This window comes from Onychostoma macrolepis, chromosome 18 (assembly GCF_012432095.1).
Source record: "Onychostoma macrolepis isolate SWU-2019 chromosome 18, ASM1243209v1, whole genome shotgun sequence".
NCBI lineage: Eukaryota > Metazoa > Chordata > Actinopteri > Cypriniformes > Cyprinidae > Onychostoma > Onychostoma macrolepis.
This window is the reverse complement of record NC_081172.1, coordinates 17,922,501-17,936,231: the sequence shown is the minus strand read 5'-3', so window position 1 is coordinate 17,936,231 and position 13,731 is coordinate 17,922,501. Positions and strand designations below refer to the sequence as shown.

The 13,731-nt window shown below is 36.8% G+C and overlaps 1 protein-coding gene across 7 annotated transcripts in view; it reads right to left on the bottom strand.

The window, feature by feature from the left end:
- Positions 1 to 410: 410 nt before the first annotated feature.
- The window catches only part of LOC131524779 (galaxin-like), a 13,866-nt gene continuing 545 nt past the window's right edge, over positions 411 to 13,731 (bottom strand). The window contains exons 1-11 of one of the 7 annotated variants that reach the window (XM_058752096.1): positions 13,235 to 13,731; positions 6,738 to 6,765; positions 6,510 to 6,607; positions 6,249 to 6,383; positions 5,907 to 6,083; positions 5,687 to 5,753; positions 4,641 to 4,660; positions 4,350 to 4,438; positions 3,945 to 4,165; positions 2,764 to 3,122; positions 411 to 2,668 (exon numbers count right to left, since the gene is read on the bottom strand). The exon at positions 13,235 to 13,731 is cut by the window's right edge and continues 545 nt beyond it. In XM_058752096.1, coding sequence (XP_058608079.1) covers positions 2,391 to 2,668; positions 2,764 to 3,122; positions 3,945 to 4,165; positions 4,350 to 4,438; positions 4,641 to 4,660; positions 5,687 to 5,753; positions 5,907 to 6,083; positions 6,249 to 6,383; positions 6,510 to 6,607; positions 6,738 to 6,765; positions 13,235 to 13,262 — 1,500 coding nt within the window. In that variant the 5' untranslated portion in view covers positions 13,263 to 13,731 and the 3' untranslated portion in view covers positions 411 to 2,390. Of the gene's footprint in view, positions 2,669 to 2,763; positions 3,123 to 3,944; positions 4,166 to 4,349; positions 4,439 to 4,640; positions 4,661 to 5,686; positions 5,754 to 5,906; positions 6,084 to 6,248; positions 6,384 to 6,509; positions 6,608 to 6,737; positions 8,535 to 13,234 lie in introns of those variants that run through there. The other 6 variants (XM_058752097.1, XM_058752098.1, XM_058752099.1 and 3 more) reach the window with 6 other exon arrangements.

Here is a 13,731-nt window from a genome sequence, read left to right as displayed (position 1 = left end):
TCTACACCAGACGTGAACAGTGCAACATAACTAAAGACAACAGAACTCATAATATTCAGTGATTAGGTCTACACTGGATGCGGCACAGATTGCCACGACAAAGCGCTTATGCTGCTCTGACATGAAAGACAAATTCACGATGTTCACATCCAATGTAGATACGGTTGTTGGGGTCACAAAGAATGCAATTCAAACTGTTTTTTCACTTATGCTACACAGAATCTTGTAATGCTTGGAGGCATCTCTATGGTTTTGTTGATGGAGTAATCCTGTAGTTGCATATCTAGTATTTCCTCTCTTCCTACTACATGTGCAAATCAGTGGGTGGGGCTAAAGACAATAGGGATAGTTGATGAAATGTATATGCATATATTTTTTTTTAAGTCTTGCGAGTTCAAATGTTCAAGATGTTTTAAACCATTCAAGCGGCAAACAGCAAAAGACTACTCAGTTTACTACATTTACTCCATAACAGAGGTTCCTGTTATGGAGTAAATTTAACCCCTTTTCACACACAAAATATTGTGAGTGATATTAAATTATTCTGAATGTAATTTGTAACTCGCTTTATTTTAAAATCCTGACAAAATAGCCATTTTGCTACTGGAGATTTTATTTAGAGACAATATATTTCATATACAATCACAAATGGTAATACATATATTTTTAAGTTCCATATCTGCAATACCATGATACAAATTGAGTGAGTTTACTTTCTTCACACAACAGTTGTTTCTGAATGAAAGGTTGAAGTGTATATAGTTAAGACATGGAAATCAGAACCAGAAGTGTTTGGAGTGGCTCTGAAGTCACTGCATGTATTAGATAGATAGACAGATTAGATATACAGATGAAGGAAATGTCATCTTTACACAGTATTATGTGTTTGTCTGTAAATTCCATCATATATTTAGAACAAATTTTAGTGCAAATGTATAAAATAATGCTTAAAAATGTAAATAAACTAAAATCACCGTTTGGCAAGTAGTAACAAACCTATAAATGTGTAATTCATGAAAAGAAATAAAAAATAATACTAATAAAAATACATACTGACTACTGTTTTTTTTAATTTTCAAAAATCATGTTTTTTTTATTATGCTATCATGTTTTTATTGTGTTTTGTGTTAGTTAGCTGTATTTTTTTTTTTTTTTTAAACATAATCAAAATAACCCAGCTGCAGTTTGATTGAGATTAATTGGAATGCACAATGAAAAAACATGATTTCTGAAAATTGTTAAAAACAGAGTTATCACAGAGTGTGTGTGTGTGTGGGAATTAACCTTGTCTTCTCAAGAATTAGGAAAAAAAGTAATTAATTGCTTTTGAACAAACAATTACTATTAAATGTTAAAAGCACCTTTGAGCTATAGCATATAAAGTCCCCTGATTCCTGTCAAATTATTAAAACGTGGAACAAAAATTTAAATACACCTGAGATTAAGAAAATATCACAATACAGTACGATTTAAAAAATGCTAATTAGGTCATGCAGTGCAATTTAAAATATATAAAATTACGTCCCAGTTTTACTAACAGCTTGTGCCAATGCAAACTGTTTTTTGGCATTAAAATAGTACTGTCAGATTTACTAAAGACACACAGTGAAGAATTAGTGCTGAAATTTCCCACAGAAATGTCCACACCAATTTAAAAAGCTTAAAAGGTTAAAAGAGAACTCAATGTGAATAATAAAAAATAAAAAGATTTCTATTTGATTGAAATTTTCACATTTTCATATTAGCTATTCAAACCTAAAAACTAAAACTGATTAAATGTATTCATTGATTACATTTATTCATTTGGCAGACGCTTTTAGCCAAATAGCTTAATGGAATAGTTCAGCCAAAAATGTAAATTTGCTGTTAATTTACTCACTCACTCTCAAATGTAGGTGACTTTTACTCTTCAGTAGAACAGTAAAGAAGATTTCCAGTAAAGAAGATTTATTTTATTATTATTATTTTTTTTTTTACTATTTCTTTTTGGTAGTTGAACCAGTTCACCAAATTGGAACGAATCATCTGAAACAGTTGGCAAGTCGAGCAGCACAGATCTACAAGTTACTAAATAAAAACTCACTTCCGACTAAAGGCGAGTAAATTTGCAGCAAATTCTCATTTTTGGGAGAACTATCCCTTTTGCACACTCCATACAGGGTCAATCCATTATTATGTTCAAATGAAATTAACACACGGTAGAAACTTCGGAAACTTGCCTTAAGGGAATAAAGTTTCTTAGCATTCAAAAAAAAATTGCACCCATCCTCTAGAGTCATTTAGCATTAATGATAAAATAGTATTAGGATAAAAATTCTCTTCAGGACAGAAATCTTATGACAATCAGCATGCTTTTGGAAATGATGGGAAATAGACCTCGATCCATGTGTCTATCCCTTCTTTTGGTAACATACAAAATAGAACATGTGAATGTCAGATGTTAGGTCAACAGGGTGAGAGAGAAGCTTGTACTTTCCATTGTGTTTTTCCTCCCAAAGGTAGGTCATGCCGTTGTCTGTGGCAGGAAAGCTGCAGTGATCCAGGGACAAATGAAGCCAAGGGTCTTTGATGACCTTTTCTGATTTTACATCGACCTGCCCAACAACTTTCAACACAACGCGACGCTGATCATTTTCAAGTGCCACACTCTCCACTTTGCCAAAGAACACTAGAAACACACACACACAAAAGAAGAGATCATTTAGTCTGCTTCCAGAAAATGCTATTTCAGTTTGCACCACAATAAATGTTCAAGAACATCACCTTTTTTATTGCACATTTCAGGGATCAGGTCTGTTAGTGGTTTAAGTCTGTATTCTGCAGGAGAGCTGTTAGGCTTTGGTGTTGGTTTGAGACGTTCAGCACAGCAGCTCCACAGGGATGTTTTGTAGTAGTAATGCCCACAGCAACTGTGGTTTTGTTTGGTGTCATACAGTACGGAAGTGGTTGAGGAGGAACAGCAAGTTTGATTATCATATTGCAGCAATAGGCTTCCACAGCACTCTGCTTTCCCACGTAAATGGGTTAGGTTGTAGAGATGACCTGAGCAGCATCTCAAGAACTGGTTGTGGTGGTCATAGACTTCTGAACCACAACAGAAATTGCCATTCTTCTTGTTGTGGCTAAATAGAAAATAAATGGGAAAGAAAAGTAATTCAACAACCAACACAGAAACTGCACTGGGCAGCTTTTTCAGGATGTTAGTGGTTTTAAAATGTCTTGAGGGTTTATCGGGTGGCCTGGATGATTGAGAGACTCCCACTTTAAAGTTGTACCAATTGAATAAATCTTCCGTGAGAAATGCAGTGCCAGTAAACACGTTCCCTATGGTGTCTCAGATGTGACACGTGATTTTCCAGTTACAGACAAAGCCTCATTTGTCAAGACAGCGTGGGTAGAGACTTCATGAAATCTGGTTTGCCTAAAGCTACTAGATTTTTAGAGATTCACAGAGGTGCTGCTATTTGTTCCCTGACCTGAGACCGAGACATATTTGAGCTGGAACATGCATAGAAAGACCAGTGAGTAACTTTTTACAGTTTTACCCCTAAATAAATGATATATACTTTTGACAAATATGGTCTACATAAGGCATGTCACTCCCTCATGGTGGTTGTGTTGTTAAGATCAAGGGACAAGGATTGGTTGGTTAGCATGACCCACGTATCCCATACTGGTAGCTAAATAATCTGGATCTACAGAATCAAAAGTCATTCAAAAGTAGCTCTACATTATGAAAAAATACATTTAGAATTGTAGATGGCCCATAAACTGTAAAAATAACTGTCCACACCTTTTTTTAGTTTTTCACTGCATGTCTTTATTACATCCAGACAGCAGTTTTTTGATAGCAAAAGAGGGTTTGCACTAGCGCAGACTGTTAGTAAATCTGGCACTAAGTTTGCTTTTAAATCATATGAAATTGTTGTACTCTGTGGGCCTACCTGTGTCCGTTACAGCAAACATGTGTGTGAGGATTGAAGGTTTGTCCTCCACAGCAGTGCTCGCCATGGCGAGGACGGGTCGACATTTGGCAAGTAGTGTTTGCTGAAGTATATATAACACCTCCAACACACTCTGATTGCTCAGGCACATTGAGATGAAGGGTTCCATTACAGCACAGCACATTGTCATCTGACAGAGTGTATACATCTACGCCACAGCACTGAAAGACACAGGTATACATAATACTGTACAATAATGTATGCAGAGTTTATGAATACTGTATACTGTCATTTCTCCAAATACTTTATAAGCACATTTTCAGAAAATCACTGTGTTCAGATAAATCTCCAATTTATTTTATTTTCTATTTCTGCAGAACTAAGCTTCAGGTCAAAAGGCAATACCTTGGTAAGTGCTGATGCCTTCTTATACAGATTCCCTGAGCAACAAATTTCTTTCTGGGGATTGAAGGGTTTTGATCCACACTTCAGTTCTAGAACAGAATGAGTATGAGTGTGAGATTATTGCAACAATAATTATACAATCATCATAATTTCCAACAATGATGAGAGGTTAGGCAAGTATGAACTAAACAGACTAGCGATAGATACTGAAACTGAAAACAAATGATCATTATCAAAGAGAGGTTTGTAAAAAAAAAAAATAATACACAATGAGGATGCCAAGTGCTTTACCTGAGTTTTTGGGGAATGTGCTTGAGATTTCCAGTAACACATAAAAACAAACACAGAAAAATTGTTATAAAATAGACCTGTAGAATTATTTTCTACAGTAGTCAACATGCAATAGATACTGTTGACAAGGTTTAACATTCCTACACAAAAACACATGTATGTATGCATGTGGGGGGAAAAAAATATTTGATCCCTGCTGATTTAGTACATTTGCCCACTGACAAAGAAATTATCAGTATATAATTTTAATGGTAGGTTTATTTGAAAAGTGAGAGACAGAATAACAACAAAAAAATCCAGAAAAACGCATTAAAAAAAAAAGAGTTATAAATTGATTTACATTTTAATAAGTGAAATAAGTATTTGATCCCCATCAATCAGCAAGATTTCTGGCTCCCAGGTGTCTTTTATACAGGTAAGGAGCTGAGATTTGGAGCACTCTCTTAAAGGGAGTACTCCTAATCTCAGTTTGTTACCTGTAGAAAAGACAACCTGTCCACAGAAGCAAGCAATCAATCAGATTCCAAACTCTCCACCATGACCAAGACCAAAGACTGTGTATAAAAATGGTTGTAATTCCTAAGCATTGTATGTTATATTTTTGGTTAACCCCTTGTATTAAAGCTTAAAGTCTGCAATTCAATTTCATCTTGATCATCTTTTTATTTTTTAATTCTGTTCTGGTGACTGACAGAGCCGAAATTATAAAAATTGTGTCAGTCACAAAATATATATGGACCTGACTGTATATTTACATTTAGTCATTTAGCAGACCCTTTTATCCAATGCAACTTACAAATGAGGACAATAGAAGCAATCAAAATCAACAACACAGCAATAATGTTCAAGTGCTGTGACAAGTCTCGGTTAGCCTAATGCAGTACACGTAGCAAGGTTTGCAGTACACGTAGCAATATATATATACACATATATATATATATATATATATATTACTGTAAAATGTATAGTCACTAAGAAAGAAAAGTTGTGAATAAATATAGCTGTTACTTATGTTCCTTAATACTCTTGGAGTCTGTTTGACTCACCAAGTGGGAGGAGAGCCTTGCTGGCATTCTTTTTTTTTATCTGTGAGAACAGGATTCAGATTATAACCTACAAACAGATATATTACTGTGTGACTAAAACACATGAAAGAAAACAGTAGGTACATGATGTCTTTGCTCCACTGTTTAGCCACTTGCACCACATTTCTTTATTTATTAATTATTTTATCTAATAATCACTATAAGAGCGGTTTACACACACCTGTTGCTTCTGAACAGCAAATTTCATTTTTAGGCTTTACTTCTAGCGTAGTAGTGTTAATACAGCAGCAGTGGGTTGTCATGTCATACGTTTTGTTGCCACAACAAGAATGGTTTTCCTTCCGCTGAAATATGTTGTTTTCACCACAACACAAATGAGATGTGGTCAAGTACATGTCTGTAAATGAGTGTAGGAGAAAAGTCATTATAAAAGAAGTCTTCCTCAATCTAATGGTATAAAGATCAATCAACCTCAACAAAAATTTTTAAGCACGCAAAAATGTATAAAATCTGAACAATGCGCCTGTCAAGGTGTTCAAGTTCCATGAAATGAATTGGCTACCTTTGCCACAGCAGAGCGCGTGAGTGCTGCTTTGAGTCTGAATACTGCCATTACAGCAAATCTCATTAAGGGGATTGTAAGCTACAGAACCACAGCAGTCAGCCACCAGCTGGCTTAATCCTAGAGTTATACTATCTGCAACACATTGAAATACAAACAACAAGTGTTAAATCTGTCTGTATGTCCTAAACTCGTTATGAATCACAGCCTCTATTTTTAGTGACTCGCCAACCAAATTACAGCTGCAGGAATCTCTCCTACCATTACAGCAGGAACTTCCTGAGAAATTGTAAGACACATTCCCACAACGGTGCAGATGATGGCTGTCTTCCATCTGTCCACTGAAACCTACTTTGCTGCTGACATCAAGACAGATCACTCTTATTTTACTCTTACCAAAACATTCTGTTAATATACATTTAAGTGATAAAATCTCTTATGAAACTGTGTTTAAGACTCAGAGCTAAGGCTCTGTGTAAGGTCACTCACTGGCTCCCTCTGTCATGATGGCAAATTCCTGAGAAAGAAAGACATGATTTGTTATGAAATGTGGTATCTAGTCTCATTTGGGTAAGACAACTCTGAATGCTAAAAATTAAAGTCAACATGAATATGACACTGATTTAATTCAAGTTCCTGGTCTTGTTGCAAATACATTTATCAGTGTAATCTAAAATCAAAATTCAACAACTTCTTCTGCCTTGCTATTATGATAAATGGGATGTAAAGGGGCACATGATTATAGTGTTTAACCTCTCCCCTCCCAACTGGCTCTGGTTTTTAACACCCATCTGTCACAACTCCCAAGAACACACACACACACACACACAAACTCTCTCCCTATAATTTTAATAAGAAAAAAACAGGTTGCATTTCATGTTAACTTGAAGCATGAAAATGCTGGACGAAAATATTTTGAAAAAATGTCACACTGTTTTCTGTCTTTCTTTCTTTTTTTCTTTTTTTTCCCATCCATACACTGGAAGTCAGTGGGGTCCAAAACAGCATTGGACACCACTGACTTTCATTGAATGGACAAAATATATTATTTTGTTTTCCAGAGAAGTGCATCATACAGCTTTGTAATGACTTGAATGTGAGTAAACAATGAGAAGGCTGCCATTTTAAGTGTATTATCCCTTTAACCTAAAACCATTTTGTGCAAAGTTCATTTGTATTCACTCCCCATATGCCCTGCTGATACAAAAATGTATGCAATGTCTTTTCTAATTGTATAAGTGTTGGTACACATAACTTAACTGGAAGGGCGCTGATGCTATTAGACTCCTTCATATTTCTGGAGAGTGTGTCTTTCTGGATTCTATACTAAAAAACACTCATGCTTATGCCTACAACCAATGGGCCCCACTATCACAGCAAAAACTGCCTAATATATAGCTAATGTAAAATGGCATTGCCACATGTTGTGAATACATTTTCCCATTCGAATTTCTACTAGTGTACTTAACTTTTCTTGGGGTTAAGGCAGTTTTGTTATTTTAATATTAATATTTTTAAAACAGATCTATATTTGTTAGAAGGTAACAATAATATATGTATTTCGTTCAGTTAAGGGGTTATGGTTTGGCTAAGTATTGCTACATATTAAAATAAACTATTTTAATGTTATTTCCGTAATTGGCATCAACAGATTAGCTACGACAACAAAACAATGTGGCAACGAACTGTCTAAGATTAAAAAAAAAAAAAAAAAAACTGAAAGGTCTGAAAAAGGAAACAAACACTAGATGCTGAGTCCCAATTCGCCTACTTATACTATGCCCTAAAAGTATGTACTCTTTTTGTGAAGAAAAAGTACATACTTTTGAGTATGTAGCAGAATAGTAGGCAGGCTTTGGGACATACTACTTCATCATAGCTGCCTCTTTAACGGACATTCTGTTGCTTAGTTACGTGCATCCTGTCACTGTTTAAACTGCCCTGTTAATCATCTTATCACAGTTAACATCATCCACATTTCGTTTAATTTGATTTCCTACCCTACTGGAGAGAAATAAAGCAGCACATCGCGGGTCTTTCACGCCGAGAACTCTGCCTATGGGATCAGATTCCCGCCTAAAGTATTGCAGTCACGGATAAAAAAATAACAAGAGTGAAAACAAAATTTAAAAACGCAAGTAAAAATATATTGTACAAGATTTAAAAACGAAAGCAAAATTTTTCAGAATAGCAAACAATGGTCACGGATAGAAAAATAATAAGCGTAAATCAAAAAATTAATAACGCATTTTTAAAAATAATAAGCATGAATCAAAACGTCAAACAGTTTAAAATCATATTGCACAAAATTGAAATATTAATGCAAAATTATCTGACTTGCGCACAAAATCATGTTTTCCTTGGTTACATTTATCTGTTTTTTCTGCTCTCAGACATTTTCTGCTCATATTTTTATTTTTTGTGTGCTTATGCTGTTTTCCCTTCGCTCTTGTTTCCACGTTCTGCGCTTGCTTTCCCAAATGTTGCGGTAAGCATCATCATTGGTCCACTAGTTCTTGATTGACAGCTCCTCCGCAGCCAATCAGTGGAAGAGGGGCGGTGACGTCACTCCAGTGCGTCTCATTAGCTCCGATGTTCATGTTCAGCGTTCACTTGTAGGTGAAAATGTTTAACTGTCAGCTGGGTAACATCTTTCCATACAGGACACCGTTACACCGTGTCCTAACTACACGCGACGCGACAAGATTCCAGCGACAAGCAATTTGGGTGTCCACACCAGACGCGACGCGACACCACGACGCGACAGAATCAATCAAATATCACAGCCAATCAGAAGCCTGTGTGGGCGGGCTCTCTCTGGAAGAACGAAATGGATACGTTTATAATCTAATTCATAAATTTTAAAGCTTTTTAACATCATTAAATACACATACTGAGTGACTGATAACATCTTTGTTATGGAATACACTTGTTGGTTTTGCAGTGAGTTCACAGTTTTAATGGTCATCTTTGATTTAATTTATTTTTCAAGATCTGAGGTAAACTATCTGTTGTTGCTTTCAGTATGGCTATAGGGTCACGCAATATGATATTTAAACTCATATTAGACACGTTTAACTTTGAATAAAGCATATAATCACCTGAGATTATCTACTGTCATATAGTTTGTATGTTGTTGTTCCAGCCGCGACGTCGCGGAAATAGAAACCGTTTCTAAATTAGAAATTTCGCGTGTCGCCGTCGCGGCTAGTTAGGACAAAAACTCTGATTAACATGGAAAAGATGCCTTTTATCGCGTGTCGCGGCGTCGCGTCGCGTGTAGTTAGGACACGGTGTTATACAGTGAGGAAAATAAGTATTTGAACACCCTGCTATTTTGCAAGTTCTCCCACTTAGAAATCATGGAGGGGTCTGAAATTGTCATTGTAGGTGCATGTCCACTGTGAGAGACATAATCTAAAAAAAAAAATCCAGAAATCACAATATATGATTTTTTAACTATTTATTTGTATGATACAGCTGCAAATAAGTATTTGAACACCTGTCTATCAGCTAGAATTCTGACCCTCAAAGACCTGTTAGTCTGCCTTTAAAATGTCCACCTCCACTTCATTTATTATCCTAAATTAGATGCACCTGTTTGAGGTCGTTAGCTGCATAAAGACACCTGTCCACCCCATACAATCAGTAAGAATCCAACTACTAACATGGCCAAGACCAAAGAGCTGTCCAAAGACACTAGAGACAAAATTGTACACCTCCACAAGGCTGGAAAGGGCTACGGGAAATTGCCAAGCAGCTTGGTGAAAAAGGTCCACTGTTGGAGCAATCATTAGAAAATAGAAGAAGCTAAACATGACTGTCAATCTCCCTCGGACTGGGGCTCCATGCAAGATCTCACCTCGTGGGGTCTCAATGATCCTAAGAAAGGTGAGAAATCAGCCCAGAACTACACGGGAGGAGCTGGTCAATGACATGAAAAGAGCTGGGACCACCGTTTCCAAGGTTACTGTTGGTAATACACTAAGACGTCATGGTTTGAACTCATGCATGGCACGGAAGGTTCCCCTGCTTAAACCAGCACATGTCCAGGCCCGACTTAAGTTTGCCAATAACCATTTGGATGATCCAGAGGAGTCATGGGAGAAAGTCATGTGGTCAGATGAGACCAAAATAGAACTTTTTGGTCATAAATCCACTAAACGTGTTTGGAGGAAGAAGAATGATGAGTACCATCCAAGAACACCATCCCTACTGTGAAGCATGGGGTGGTAGCATCATGCTTTGGGGTGTTTTTCTGCACATGGGACAGGGCGACTGCACTGTATTAAGGAGAGGATGACCGGGGCCATGTATTGCGAGATATTGGGGAACAACCTCCTTCCCTCAGTTAGAGCATTGAAGATGGGTCGAGGCTGGGTCTTCCAACATGACAATGACCAAGCACACAGCCAGGATAACCAAGGAGTGGCTCTGTAAGAAGCATATCAAGGTTCTGGCGTGGCCTAGCCAGTCTCCAGACCTAAACCCAATAGAGAATCTTTGGAGGGAGCTCAAACTCCGTGTTTCTCAGCGACAGGCCAGAAACCTGACTGATCTAGAGAAGATCTGTGTGGAGGAGTGGGCCAAAATCCCTCCTGCAGTGTGTGCAAACCTGGTGAAAACTACAGGAAACGTTTGACCTCTGTAATTGCAAACAAAGGCTACTGTACCAAATATTAACATTGATTTTCTCAGGTGTTCAAATACTTATTTGCAGCTGTATAATACAAATAAATAGTTAAAAATCATACTGAGTGACTGATAACATCTTTGTTATGGAATACACTTGTTGGTTTTGCAGTGAGTTCACAGTTTTAATGGTCATCTTTGATTTAATTTATTTTTCAAGATCTGAGGTAAACTATCTGTTGTTGCTTTCAGTATGGCTATAGGGTCACGCAATATGATATTTAAACTCATATTAGACACGTTTAACTTTGAATAAAGCATATAATCACCTGAGATTATCTACTGTCATATAGTTTGTATGTTGTTGTTCCAGCCGCGACGTCGCGGAAATAGAAACCGTTTCTAAATTAGAAATTTCGCGTGTCGCCGTCGCGGCTAGTTAGGACAAAAACTCTGATTAACATGGAAAAGATGCCTTTTATCGCGTGTCGCGGCGTCGCGTCGCGTGTAGTTAGGTCTGTCACTGCTGTACGTCTGCCTGGCGATCCGTTAACCTTAAATGAGTAAATTGATCAATTAATTATGAATGAATGAATAATGTTTTTGCATCGATTTGACTACTGATCAATGAAAGTGGTAGTGTTACAGAGGAGACAGTTACAGAGAACAGGTCGATTTGATATGTACACAATGATTTATTTGCATAGTATGTGTATTTAAATAAACACTATGCAACAAGCTACATATATAATTGCATAAAATTAACGTTTTAAATATATAAGGTTAGAATACAGCAACAATATGAAAGTAAAACACCCAGCAGGTGGCTGCAAGTATCTTTAGAGTAAGACATTAAATCATTCATTCAAACGCAGATTCATTCAGTGAGAAATAAAGTCAATCATTCAGTATGAAAGGCTGCTGTGTGTTGCTTGTAGGACACTGTTCTGCTGTGGCTTTGTTTGGACTCTTCATCAAAATAGAGCAAAATGAGAAAATAGTTACAATATAACTAATTCAAAATGTACTTGTTATATTGATTTTATACTACAGTTCAATAAAGATTTTCAATGGAGCTGATATTCGGGGGAAACACGCTTCCTCCTGTGATATTCCTTATTGTTGTAAACACAAAATGTGATAAATCTTACAAAACCATCAACCTTATCAATTACATACTGTACATGAAAGAAAAAGCTGCAAAGCTGTTTACAAAAAAAACAAAACAAATACATGACAAAAAAATAAGCAAATTATTGCCTACACACAGTTTAACAAACTAAACAATTGTGACTGGGATGTATTACTCTTACTCATATTATCCTCTCCTAACAGTATAGGACTTATTATTAGTCAGATATGGGCGAACCAGACCTATATAATGGTGACTTCGCAAGCCAGGAGCATATTGTGGCTGCTCCCTTTTGCGGTATGGTCATAGCCGAATGAATACAGGTGAATATAACCACGACGGGTCGCTAGGATGGCTCATTTAACGTTAACGGATCGCCAGGCAGACGTACAGCAGTAACAGACAGACACATATAACGGTGTCCTGTATGGAAAGATGTTACCCAGCTGACAGTTAAACATTTTCACCTGTACAAGTGAACGATGAACATAGGAGCTAATGAGGCGCACTGGAGTGACGTCACCGCCCCTCTTCGACTGATTGGCTGAGGAGGAGCTGTCAACCAAGAACTAGTGGACCAATGATGAGGCTTAAATCTACCCTGATTTACATGAAACTCTAACCGCAACATTTGGGAAAGCAAGCGCAGAACATGGAAACAAGAGCGAAGGGAAAACAGCATAAGCGCACAAAAAATAAAAATATGAGCAGAAAATGACTGAGAGCAGAAACAACAGAGAAATATAACCAAGGAAAACATGATTTTGTGCGCAAGTCAGATAATTTTGCATTAATATTTCAATGTTGTGCATGATTTTCAACGTGTTTGAAGTTTTGATTCATGCTTATTATTTTTAAAAATGCGTTATTAATTTTTTGATTTACGCTTATTATTTTTCTATCCGTGACCATTGTTTGCTATTCTGAAAAATTTTGCTTTCGTTTTTAAATCTTGTGCAATATATTTTTACTTGCGTTTTTAAATTTTGTTTTCACGCTTGTTATTTTTTTATCCGTGACTGCAATACTTTATGCGGGAATCTGATCCCATACTCTGCTCATGTGTTTGCATAATGATGCATTTAAAAGTTAATGACCAAACGTATCATTATAAAAGTTCACAGTGTTGCTGCAGATGAAATATAACGTGGATAACATTAAATTAATATTTTTTTAATCAGGTTAGACATTGATTATTTATCACTCAAATTACTTTCTCTACCTGTCTGTTGGTCTCGCATATCCGCCATGTTTGTAGTTTTTTTAACACGTTTTATGCGTGTTTGTAGTTCTGATCGATTCCTCGTCCGCCGCGCAATGTGTTGTGGGCAATATTAGCCGTTAGAGTGTGCATCGATCTGTACTTCGAATTCAAACCGGAAGTAGTAGACCATCCGGGAATCTTTGGCATACTTTTTTAAACATACTGTGATTTGGGACATACTAATTCTATTTTCGAATACTATTTAGGACGGATAGTATGCGAATTGGGACGCAGCACTATAGCTCTGCCCAGCCTCGACAAAACAAACAATCAAAATACTTGTCAATAAATAAATAAATAAATAAAACTCCCAAATTCAGTTGGTCATACTGCAGAACTCCCAAATCACGTCAAGCGCTACGCTACCACGGTCATCACTGTCCCTCGCCGCCCAGTCAAAGCGGTATCCAGTCTCGGTGGGTGTGCAACAGTGCTTTGCTCTAACATTTCCTTGA